Source organism: Theropithecus gelada, chromosome 7a, assembly GCF_003255815.1.
Source record: "Theropithecus gelada isolate Dixy chromosome 7a, Tgel_1.0, whole genome shotgun sequence".
Classification (NCBI taxonomy): Eukaryota; Metazoa; Chordata; class Mammalia; order Primates; family Cercopithecidae; genus Theropithecus; species Theropithecus gelada.
In genome coordinates this window covers 26,840,221-26,851,680 of record NC_037674.1, presented here as the reverse complement: position 1 = coordinate 26,851,680, position 11,460 = coordinate 26,840,221, and the positions used below count along the sequence as shown (strand labels likewise).

General features: G+C 36.3%; 1 protein-coding gene across 3 annotated transcripts in view; it reads left to right on the top strand.

Annotated features, from left to right (window-relative positions):
* The window catches only part of DMXL2 (Dmx like 2), a 174,850-nt gene that overhangs the window by 74,011 nt on the left and 89,379 nt on the right, over positions 1-11,460 (top strand). For all 3 annotated transcript variants that reach the window (XM_025390578.1, XM_025390580.1, XM_025390579.1), the window contains exons 10-13: positions 3,369-3,608; positions 4,082-4,353; positions 4,977-5,673; positions 6,050-6,171. In XM_025390578.1, coding sequence (XP_025246363.1) covers positions 3,369-3,608; positions 4,082-4,353; positions 4,977-5,673; positions 6,050-6,171 — 1,331 coding nt within the window. The remainder of the gene's footprint in view (positions 1-3,368; positions 3,609-4,081; positions 4,354-4,976; positions 5,674-6,049; positions 6,172-11,460) is intronic.

The following is an 11,460-nucleotide window of genomic DNA, read 5'->3' as shown; positions in this document are numbered from 1 at the left end:
TTTTTTTTTTTTTTTTTTTTTTTTGAGACGGAGTCTCACTGTGTCTCCCAGGCTGGAGTGCAGTGGCGCGATCTCGGCTCACTGCAAGCTCCGCCCCCCGGGTTCACGCCATTCTCCCGCCTCAGCCTCCCGAGTAGCTGGGACTACAGGCGCCCGCTACCGCGCCCGGCTAGGTTTTTGTATTTTTAGTAGAGACGGGGTTTCACCATGTTAGCCAGGATAGTCTCGATCTCCTGACCTTGTGATCCACCCGCCTCGGCCTCCCAAAGTGCTGGGATTACAGGCTTGAGCCACCGCGCCCGGCCTATATTTCTATTGGACAGTGCTTTGCCATCTGATTAAATGTTACTTTGTTTATATTATCCGTTCTGATCTAATATCTTAATTGTATTCTAAGAATGTCTTTATACATTAACTTGTTTTCAAAATGTTTATGGTTTTAGATTTTTATGAAATTTTAACCTTTTTAAAAGGACCTTTTCTTGAATTACTGTGATAAAAATTTAACTTCAAAACAAAATGCAGCTTGTGATAGTCTGCAGTAAATTCAATACATTTTAGAAACTTTGGCTTTTTAACTGTGTACACTATCCTAATTAGATAGAATAGGATCACAGAGGATGCGCATTCTGTCACATCATTTGAGCCTAAGGACTGGATATGTTCTGGCAGCCACTGGGCCCTGGTCTTCCCCAGCTTCTTTACTAACCGTCACTAATTTTATTCATGCTCATCCTAACTTACCTACATATTATTTTAAAAACAATTTTCTTAAAAATGTTTAACATTATGCATTTTTAGTTACTGCTTGTAAATATAACATATAAGTTGACCAAATAGATTACTAAATGCAAATAATTTTATATCGTTAGGACTTGTCCTCTTCACCTTTTTTTCAAAAAATATTTTGAAACTACAAGAAAGTTGAAAAAACAGTACAGCAAATATCTCTATACCATTTACCCAGATTTACCACATATTAACATCTTGTCATTTATTCTTTTGTTCTCCCCTCTCTGCCTGTATAGATATGTCTTTGCTGCCTCCTCCCTTATTTTTGGCGGAACTATTTGAAAGTAAAGCTGTTGATTACATTACCCTTCATCTCCTAAATATTTAAGAATATATCTTTTAGTAAAAAGGGAATTTGCTTCCATAACTCTAATACTGTTATTGCATGTGAGGAACATGGATAAAATAATATCATGTAATATATAGTTCATATGCAAATATAGATTCCTGTCTTAAATGCAGATTATTTTCTTTAAATTCCTCCAATCTAGAACAGTCCCTCTCTCAACTGTCAAAAAAACAATCTGTCAGTCTCAAAAAGTTCTCTCTCAGTTTTCTTTTTTTTTTTTTTTTTTTTTTGGAGACGGAGTCTCGCTCTGTCACCCAGGCTGGAGTGCAGTGGCCCGATCTCAGCTCACTGCAAGCTCCGCCTCCCGGGTTCACGCCATTCTCCTGCCTCAGCCTCCGGAGTAGCTGGGACTACAGGCGCCCGCCACCTCGCCCGGCTAGTTTTTTGTATTTTTTAGTAGAGACGGGGTTTCACCATGTTAGCCAGGATGGTCTCGATCTCCTGACCTCGTGATCCGCCCGTCTCGGCCTCCCAAAGTGCTGGGATTACAGGCTTGAGCCACCGCGCCCGGCTCAGTTTTCTTTCAAAGTGTCTCACAGTCTGAATATTTGTTCATAAGATTTAGGTTTAACACTTTGAGCAAGATTACTACATAGTCACATAGGTGATGTAGTGTTTTATAGGAGTGCTGATTCACAAATCCTATTTTATATGATTTATTTCATTTTTATCACAAAACCAGGATGGTCATCCAGGAACTGGAAAGAAAGAACAATTTAAAGCATTATTTAGCATTCATATTTATTATAATAGAACATTACCAGAATGTCCATGCATTTTATCTTTAGATTTTCACTTCTTTTTGCAAAGGACAATTTTTCCTTCTGTTGAATGAATTATTTATAACATGGATTGAAATTAAGGAGATTAAGTTTTTGATTTACACCATGTTTTGGGCGGAGGGGGACAGGGTCTTGCTCTTTTACCCAGGCTAGAGTGCAGCCTTGATCTCTTGGGCTCAGGCAATCCTACCACTTCAGCCTCCTGAGTAGCTGGGACCACAGGTGTGTGCCACCACTCCTGGCTAATTTTTGTATTTTTTGTAGAGACAGTGTCTCTCTGTTTCCCAGGCTGGTCTCAAACTCCTAAGTTCAAGGGATCCTCCTGCCTTGGCCTCCAAAAATGCTGGGGTTACAGACACGAGCCACCACCCTGGCCAATTTATACTGTCTTACATGACCTCATCAACTTCATAAATTTCAGCTACCTCAAATGGAGAAATTCTCTCTTACTTAGAATTTTGCCTGCCTTCTTGTGTTTTTTCTTCATGTTATTTCCCAACAGGTTTTTAGTAAAGTTTCAAACACTGAGAAAGGTTGGAAGAATAGTACAGTGAATACTTTTATATTCTTCACTTTGATTCAACAGTTGTTAACATCTTGCCACAGTTGCTTTATGTATGGCAAATGTCTCTGTGTGTATGTGTGTGAAATGTTTTCTTTTCTTTTTCTTTCTTTCTTTTTTTTTTTTGGAAACGGAGTGTTGCTCTGTCACCCAGGCTGGAGTACAGTGGAGTGATCTCAACTTATTGCAACCTCTGCCTCCCGGGTTCAAGCAGTTCTCCTGCTTCAGCCTCCCAAGTAGCTGGGGACTACAGGCACACCCCTCCATGCTGGGCTAATTTTTTGTATTTTGTATTTAGTAGAGATGGGGCTTCACTGTGTTGCCCACGCTGGTCTCAAACTCCTGAGCTCAGGCAATCCACCCGCCTCTCCCTCCCAGAGTGCTAGGATTACAGGCATGAGCACACAGTCGAAATGTTTTCTTAGTCCTTTCAAAATAAGTTACGCCTAACATGGTGTATCACCCTTACATTAGCAAGTATCTCCTAAAATTCTCTCACATAATCATAATATCATCATACCTAAGAAAATGATAAGTAATTCCATAATATCTAATATCCAGTTCATATTTAAACTTCTCCAGTTATCTCTTTTATGGCTGCTTTTCTGCTTTAATTTTTCATCTCCTGTCCCCAAACTAGAATTCACTGAAGGTTGATACATTTGTGTATTTTGTTTTTAAGTTAATAGTTTAATTTCATATAAATCTATCATTCTTAAGATTTACATTTACCATTAAATTCAGGTAACATTTTTACAAATGCTGCTAAAATTATGTTGACTTGTTTAGCACCTTTTCTTTGTATAGATTACTCATTGTAAGCACTTGTCATGTTTTTAAAGAAATAAAAAAATTTATATTAAAATCTTTTTTATTTCCACAGATATTCCAAATGTCTTGGTTGGCACTGCATTTAATGTTGATGATGGAAATGGGGGCTTTGTAGTTCATTGGTTAAACAACAAGGAATTTCATTTTACGTCATCTACAGAAATATTTATGCATCAGTTACGAAAACTTTCTGATAAGCAGGTAGATCATGAAAGTGATGATGCAGATAGAGAAGATGAGGAACATTCACAGGAGGATAGAGAACGGGGTTTACATATGAAATTAGACCATGGTTAGTATCCTGTGTTCAGGTTTTTCTTACTCCAAAGTTAACAGCCTTCTGTGGTACCACTTTTAGTTTTGAATTCTTCCTTCCCGCTCTTCCTCCTTTTTACTTTTCTATTTGTTACACAAGTATTTACTGACCATCTGCCTTGGATCAGCCACTCTGCTAGGTCCTGCAAACATCATCTAACTATATGTTTTGTTATAACATATTTCTTTGAGTCTTTGGAAGCCATAGCCCTTTCTGGGGAACAGGTTTTGCTAATGGTAGTAATAATGATAGGGTGAATGAAGTTTTAATTTATCTAAAAGTAGTAACTATAGTAACTTTCAATTCAGACAAAAGTTTCCTTTTTTTTTCCTAACTGTAAATTGGAAAAGAGATTTATAGTTTTTAAAGATAGTATGCCGTTTATTTGTAGTCTAGTATGTAAATGAATTACTTAATGCATGTATTGATAAATATATTTTCTGGTTCAGATTTATCCCTGGATAGAGAATCTGAGGCAGGTACAGGATCATCGGAACATGAAGATGGAGAAAGAGAAGGAAGTCCTAGAACTTATTCACGACTTAGTGTACCAATGCCACTGCCTACGGTTCTGCTTGATCGGAAGATTGAAACGCTGCTAACTGAATGGAATAAGAATCCTGATATGCTTTTTACAATACACCCTGTAGATGGTACCTTTCTAGTGTGGCATGTAAAGTATTTGGATGAATATAATCCTGGAATATTTAGACAAGTCCAGGTATATTTTATTGATGAAATAGTTATTACGTTTCTTAAAACAATAAAAAGAAATAAATGCTTTGTAGAGTTAGCATGTTTGTAGAATTACTGAAAATTTTGGTTTTGATAAGCATCTCAGTAAAGAATACTTATTGCTTTCAGAAGGGATCAGTGACCATAAGCTTAGCAAACTTGATTAGTTAGAAGATAATGAATTTGGCCTTGAAATGCAATACTGAATATTTAAATATGTGTTGATTTTGGGGGGAATTAATAATATTTTGAATAAGATTAAGAAACTACCCTGAAAATATGAATCAGGATGAGCTCATCCTTGTGCCCAATTTGATGAGCTAAACGAAGCTGCCTTTACTTGTCATCTCTCTCAACTTTATTGCTATTTAGATCTGTGGCTGGTGGTCATTTTGTTGTACAAGCAAAGCACCTGAACTTTTTTTCTTCAGCCTTCTCTTAGGCCACGAATAGAGATAAGATATTACGTAAATAGAAGAAAGGGATTGAACCATAAAGAGGTTGAAAATGACATTTTTTGAGAAGAAGCTGAGATTTGGTATTTTGAGAAGTCTTTTTTTTGAGAGGAAGTAAACTGTTTGTACTGAATCATATAATTATGTTTTTCAGGTTTCTTTTTCTTCTCGGATTCCTGTTGCATTTCCCTCTGGTGATGCTAGCTCTCTTAGTAAAAATATCATGATGTATGCCTGTATAAATGCGACAAAAGATTCTGACCACACCTTGTTACACCAAGAGGGGATGTCTATAGGCAGTCCTCACGGATCACAGCCACACTCTAGATCACACAGTACAAATATGAACATCTTAGCTCCCACAGTGATGATGATTTCTAAACACATAGATGGTTCTTTAAATCAGTGGGCAGTCACTTTTGCTGATAAGTCTGCCTTTACCACTGTTCTAACTGTATCTCACAAATTTAGATATTGCGGTCATCGATTTCACCTCAATGACCTGGCATGTCATTCAGTTTTACCATTGTTATTGACATCGTCTCATCATAATGCTCTGTTGACTCCTGAATCAGATTATCAGTGGGACTCAGACAATAAATTAAGTAGATTAATGGACCCTGTAAAACATATGAAAGGTTCCTCAAAACAACCTCTTAGAAATGCAGCAACTCGTACATTTCATGACCCAAATGCGATCTACAGTGAACTTATTCTGTGGCGTGTAGACCCAATAGGACCTTTGTCATACACTGGAGGAGTATCAGAATTGGCTCGAATTAACTCTTTACATACCTCAGCGTTCTCTAACGTGGCTTGGCTTCCAACTCTCATTCCCAGTTACTGTCTAGGTAAGTGTTCATTGTAATTGTGAAATTAACAAAAGCTTTTAAACTATTATTTGTTATATACAAAATGGTTTATATTGTTAAGATGATTTTTAGTAAGTATTCCGTTTTATTATTAAGGTGATTTTTAATATTCGGAATACAGGCATGAAACTTATTTTTAGAACTTTTTTTAGAAGTTTTTAACCTTCTCAATCCATTTTTAAATTAAATTTTTTTGTTAATAATTTTGTATCTACTTATTGTAGCTGTTTAATTATGATTCTAGACCATGGTTAAGCCTAAAAAGAAAAATGTGAATACTTGTTTCTTATCCTTTAGCCAATAAGAAAAATAAACTACATGTTTAGAACCCAGAGTCCTTGTTTTCCTTTCTCAGGCACATATTGCAATTCTGCAAGTGCTTGCTTTGTTGCTTCTGATGGCAAAAATCTGAGACTCTATCAAGCTGTAGTGGATGCAAGGAAATTATTGGATGAATTGTCAGACCCAGAATCTTCAGTAAGTATTTAATAATCTTTATTAATTTATCTAAGGTGATAAAGAATTCTCTTTTGACTTTGTCTAGGACCTATATTTGTTGCTGTTTAGGGAGTAAGCATATGTTCTGGGCTGCATATGACATATATATGACACATTTATTTTTTCCTAAGTTGTGTTCCAAGGTATATGAATCAAAATTTTAGTGTACATACCACACATTAACACATTTTACATAAAAAGGAATAAAAAGGATTTTTTCGAAAATACTATTTGTTTGTAACATATTTTACTCTCTAGTTTGGTTCTTTTAATCTTACTTTGCTCAAAAAAGGTTTTAAGACATCTTTATCAAGCTGTATGTTTAGGTTGGAAAACTGGAACTTTTTCAAGCTTGATTGACCATTTAAAAAAATGGTTAGAATTTGTTAAGAGTGGGTGGCAGCATCTCATTCTGATAGTTCTGTATCTGAGCTAGAAGTCATATATGATAGTATCTAGAGTTGAACAGATTTTCCATTTACCTATAAAAACGACTATTCTAATAAAAATATTTCCAGTATTGAAAACCAGTGACTATTTTTGAGCATCTACTGTGTTCTCCTAGATGTAAAGGGAATACAAAATATAAGTTTCAGATCTACCTTTAAGGGGCTTTTAATTTAGTTGAAGAGAAAACGTATTAATAAAAAGTTAAGTAGCAGTTTAAGACATAAGACGAGAAGTCTAAGGGTGATACGTAATTAATTGCCAAAAGGATGGCCCTAGAAGTGTTTCATTATTCAGAGGAGAGAGAGATCAGATTAAGGTAGGCATGGAAGTCTCTATTAAGGGCAGTATTTGGGTTCATTCTTGATAGGTGGATAAGATTTAGAAAGATAAATTCTTTGTCTTTGCCTGAGTGAGAAAATTGCCTGAAAGTAAGTGTAGATACGGGAAAGTACATATGTAAAGCAGAAACAGTGAGAAAACCATTTGGATTGGAGCTTAAGGTTTGGCATAGAGAAAGTCTAGAAAAATAGAATCATAGAACTAGAATTGGAAGATACTTTAAAGGTCACCTGGTCTCACCAGCCATCTGATGCTTTATTCCCCTCTGCTTCATTCCTGCCAATTTGTCATCTGGCCACCGATGAGGGAGACTCAACTCTAAATGCAGCTCGTTCTGTCCTTGAATAGCTCACACAATCATATTTAAATGCTATTTATTTTGTGTAAATTCTACTTGTTAGTGCTAGTTCTACTTATAGTAAATCTAATATTTCTTGCATATGAGAACACCTCAAGATATTTAAAGACAGCTTTCTTGTAACCTGTGAACCTTACTACCTCAGGCCAAACCTGCTCCCCCTGTGCCTATCAAGTTTCTTTAACTGTTTTACGTTTGACCCTGGTTACTCTTCTGAGCAGGTTTCCTTTTGTCTGTACTCTGAGCCTTGTAGGATGACTAAAACATAGCAATATTGTGACCTCTCTCATTAGATACATTTATGTTTTGACAGGCACTCCACATTCTTTGTATGTAATTGATTCATCATGAGCTGACTCTCAATATCCCGAAGTCTTTCCCTGTCCCTGCCCTCTGCTAAGCCTTGTCTTCTCCATTCTGTATTTGTGCATTTGGATTTGGGGTCCAAATGTAGACCTGTTTTTTCCTATTACATTTCATCTTGCTGAGCGCAACTAAACAGTCCAATCTCTCAGTATCTTTTTGAATCTGGATTATGTTATTTAATATATTTGTTACTGCTTTATGACTATGTCACCAGCCAATTATTTGAAGAGTGTTATATTTACATTATCTGAGTCGGTTATTAATATGATAAACAGGCAGGTCTGAAGAAAGAACCTAGCAGTATACATTTGAAATCTTTCTCCATTTTCATTTTTTGGAATGTTTTCCAGCTTGTTTGAAGGATTTCTGTGAGACAGCCTGTCATATACTTTCTGAAATAAAATACACTCTTTCTACCTTCTGCAGTCAAAGAAGAAAGTCAAAGTTACATGAGGTGATTTGTTTTAATATATGATGGGTATAATGTACACACCTTGACATCTCTTGGTGACCAAAACATTGTACTAGATAGACATTAAGCTCCTCAGTCTGCCCTGCGGAAGTATGCTCTTTTCCTTTTTGAAAATAGGAATTTTTGCCTGTTTTTAGTTTTCTGCCATTGATGGCATTCCCCATGATTTGGGGGATTTTGTATTTTCTTATGGTTCTATTTGTTCTCTGTTATACTCAGTGTTTTGTTTTTGGTGGTACCTCAAGGTTTTATAATATGCATCTTTAACCTCTCATAGTCTACCTTCAAATAATAATATAGTACTCAAAATATAATGTAGCTAGGCACGGTGACTCACACCTGTAATCCCAGCACTTTGGGAAGCTGAGATGAGAAGATTGCTTGACCCCACGAGTTCAAGACCAGCCTGGGCAACATAGTGAGACCCCATCTCTAAATATATATATATAAATATATATATATATTTATAATGTAAACATATATAAATATATATATAGTAAACAACTTTCAATAGTATCCCCAATCTCCCTCTTCTGTGGTCTTCAGCGTGCATGTCCTGTGAATGTTTCGTTAGGTTTATACGTAAGTATTTCATTTATTCTACTGATTGTAAATGGTACTGTCTTTTTAATGTTGATGTCCATGTAGTCACTGTCGGGATATACAAATACAGTTGAATATACAAATGCAATTGAATTTTGTGTGTTTATCTTGTATCCTGTAACATTGCTGAATGCATATATTAGGTGTAGGAGTGTTTTTGGTAGATTTCTGGGACTTTTCCATGTAGATAATTGTCTCATTATAAATGGGAACAATTTTATCTCTTCCTTTCTAATCTGTATGTTTTTTGTTTTTCTTATTTTGTTGTGGTAACTAAAACTTCCAACACCATGTTGAATAAGAAGTGAGATTAGATGTTCTTGCCTTCTTCCCATTTTTGGAGGAAAAACATTCAGTCTTTGATCATTACATATAATGTTAGTTGCAGGCTTAAAAAATTTTTTAAAATTTTTGTGGGTACATAGTAGATGTATATATTTGTGGGGTACATGAGATGTTTTGATATAGGCATGCAATTCTTAATGAAATAATGGAAAATGGGGTATCTATCACCTCATACATTTATCCTTTGTGTTACAAACGATATAATTATACTCTTCTAGTTATTTTAAAATGAGCAATTAAATTATTGACTATAGTCATCCTGTTGTGCTATCAAACACTAGGTCTTATTAATTCTAACTATTTTTTTTGTACCCATTAACCGTCCCTGCCTCCCGCCAATCCGTTACTACCCCTCCCAGCCTCTGGTAATCATCCTTCTACTCCCTATCTCCATGGGTCCACTTGTTTTGATTTTTAGCTCCCACAAATAAGTGAGGACATGCAATATTTGTATTTCTGTGCCTGGCTTATTTCACTTAAAATAATGACCTCCAGTTTCACCCTTGTTGCTGCAAAATGACGGAATCTCATTCTTTTTTATGGCCAATTAGTAGTCTGTTGTGTATAAGTACCACATTTTTTTTTCTTTACCTATTCATCTGTTGATGGATACTTAGGTTGCTTCCAAATCTTGGCTATTTTGAACAGAGCTGCAGCAAACATGGGAGTGCAGATACCTCTTCAATATACTAATTTTCATTCTTTTGGGTATGTGCCCAGCAGTGAAATTGCTGGATTGTATGGTAGGTCTATTTTAGTTTTGTGAGCAACCTCCAAACTGTTCTCTATCATGGTTGTATTAATTTACATTCCCACCAATAGCATATGAGGGTTTTCTTTTCTCCACATCTATGCCAACATTTGTTATTGCCTGTCTTGGATATAAGCCATTTTAACTGGGGTGAGATGATATCACACTGTAGTTTTGATTTGCGTTTCTCTGATGATCTCTGATATTGAGCACCTTTTCACATGTCTGTTTGCCATTTGTATGTCTTCTTTTAAGAAATATCTGTTCAAATATTTTGCCCATTTTTGATTAGATTATTAAGATTTTTTCCTATAGGGTTGTTTGAGCTTCTTATATATTCTGGTTATTAATCCCTTTTCAGATGAGTAGTTTGAAGATATTTTCTCTCATTTTGTGGGTTGTCTCTTCACTTTGTTGATTGTATCCTATACTTTTTAACTTGATGTGATCCCATTTGTGCATTTTTGCTTTGGTTTCCTGTCCTTGTTGTGTATTACTTAGGAAATGTTTGCCAAGACCAATGTCCTGGAAGGTTTCCCCAATGTAATCTTGTAGTAGTTTCATAGTTTGAGGTCTTAGATTTAAATCTTTAATCCATTTTGATTTGATTTTTGTATGTGGTTAGTGATAGGGGTCTGGTTTTATTCTTCTACGTATGGATATCCAGTTTTCCTGGCACCGTTTGTTGAAGAGACTGCCTTTTCTCCATTGTATGTTCTTGGCACCTTTGTCAAAAATGAGTTCACTGTAGGTGTGTGGATTTGTATCTGGATTCTCTTTGCTGTTCCATTGGTCTGTGTGTGTGTTTTTGTGCCAGTACCATGCTGTTTTGATTACTGTAACTCTGTAGTATAATTTGAAGTCAGATAATATGATTCTTCCAGTTTTGTTCTTTTTGCTTAGGATAGCTGTGGCTATTCTGGGTCTTTTGTGGTTCAATATAAATTTTAGATCTTTTAAAAATTTCTATAAAGAATATCAGTGGTGTTTTATAGGGATTGCATTGAATCTGTAGATTGCTTTGGGTAGTATGGACATTTTAACTATATCAGTTCTTCCAATCCATGAACATGGAATATCTTTCCATTTTTTTGTCCTCTTCAATTTCTTTATTCAGTGTTTTACAGTTTTCGTTATAGAGCTCTTTCACTTCTTTGGTGAATTCCTAGGTTCTTAATTTTATGTATGGCTATTGTAAATGAAATTACCCCCCCCCAGTTCTAATGTTCCAGTGTTGGGTACTCCAGCCTGTTGCCCAGGCTGGAGTGCAGTGGCCGGATCTCAGCTCACTGCAAGCTCCGCCTCCCGGGTTTAGGCCATTCTCCTGCCTCAGCCTCCCGAGTAGCTGGGACTACAGGCGCCCACCACCTCGCCCGGCTAGTTTTTTGTATTTTTTTAAGTAGAGACGGGGTTTCACCATGTTAGCCAGGATGCTCTCGATCTCCTGACCTCGTGATCTGCCCATCTCCGCCTCCCAAAGTGCTGGGATTACAGGCTTGAGCCACCGCACCCGGGGTACTTTTTTTTTTTTTTTTTTTTTTTTTTTTTTTTTTTGGGGGGGTTTTTTTCCCCCCCGGGGGGGGG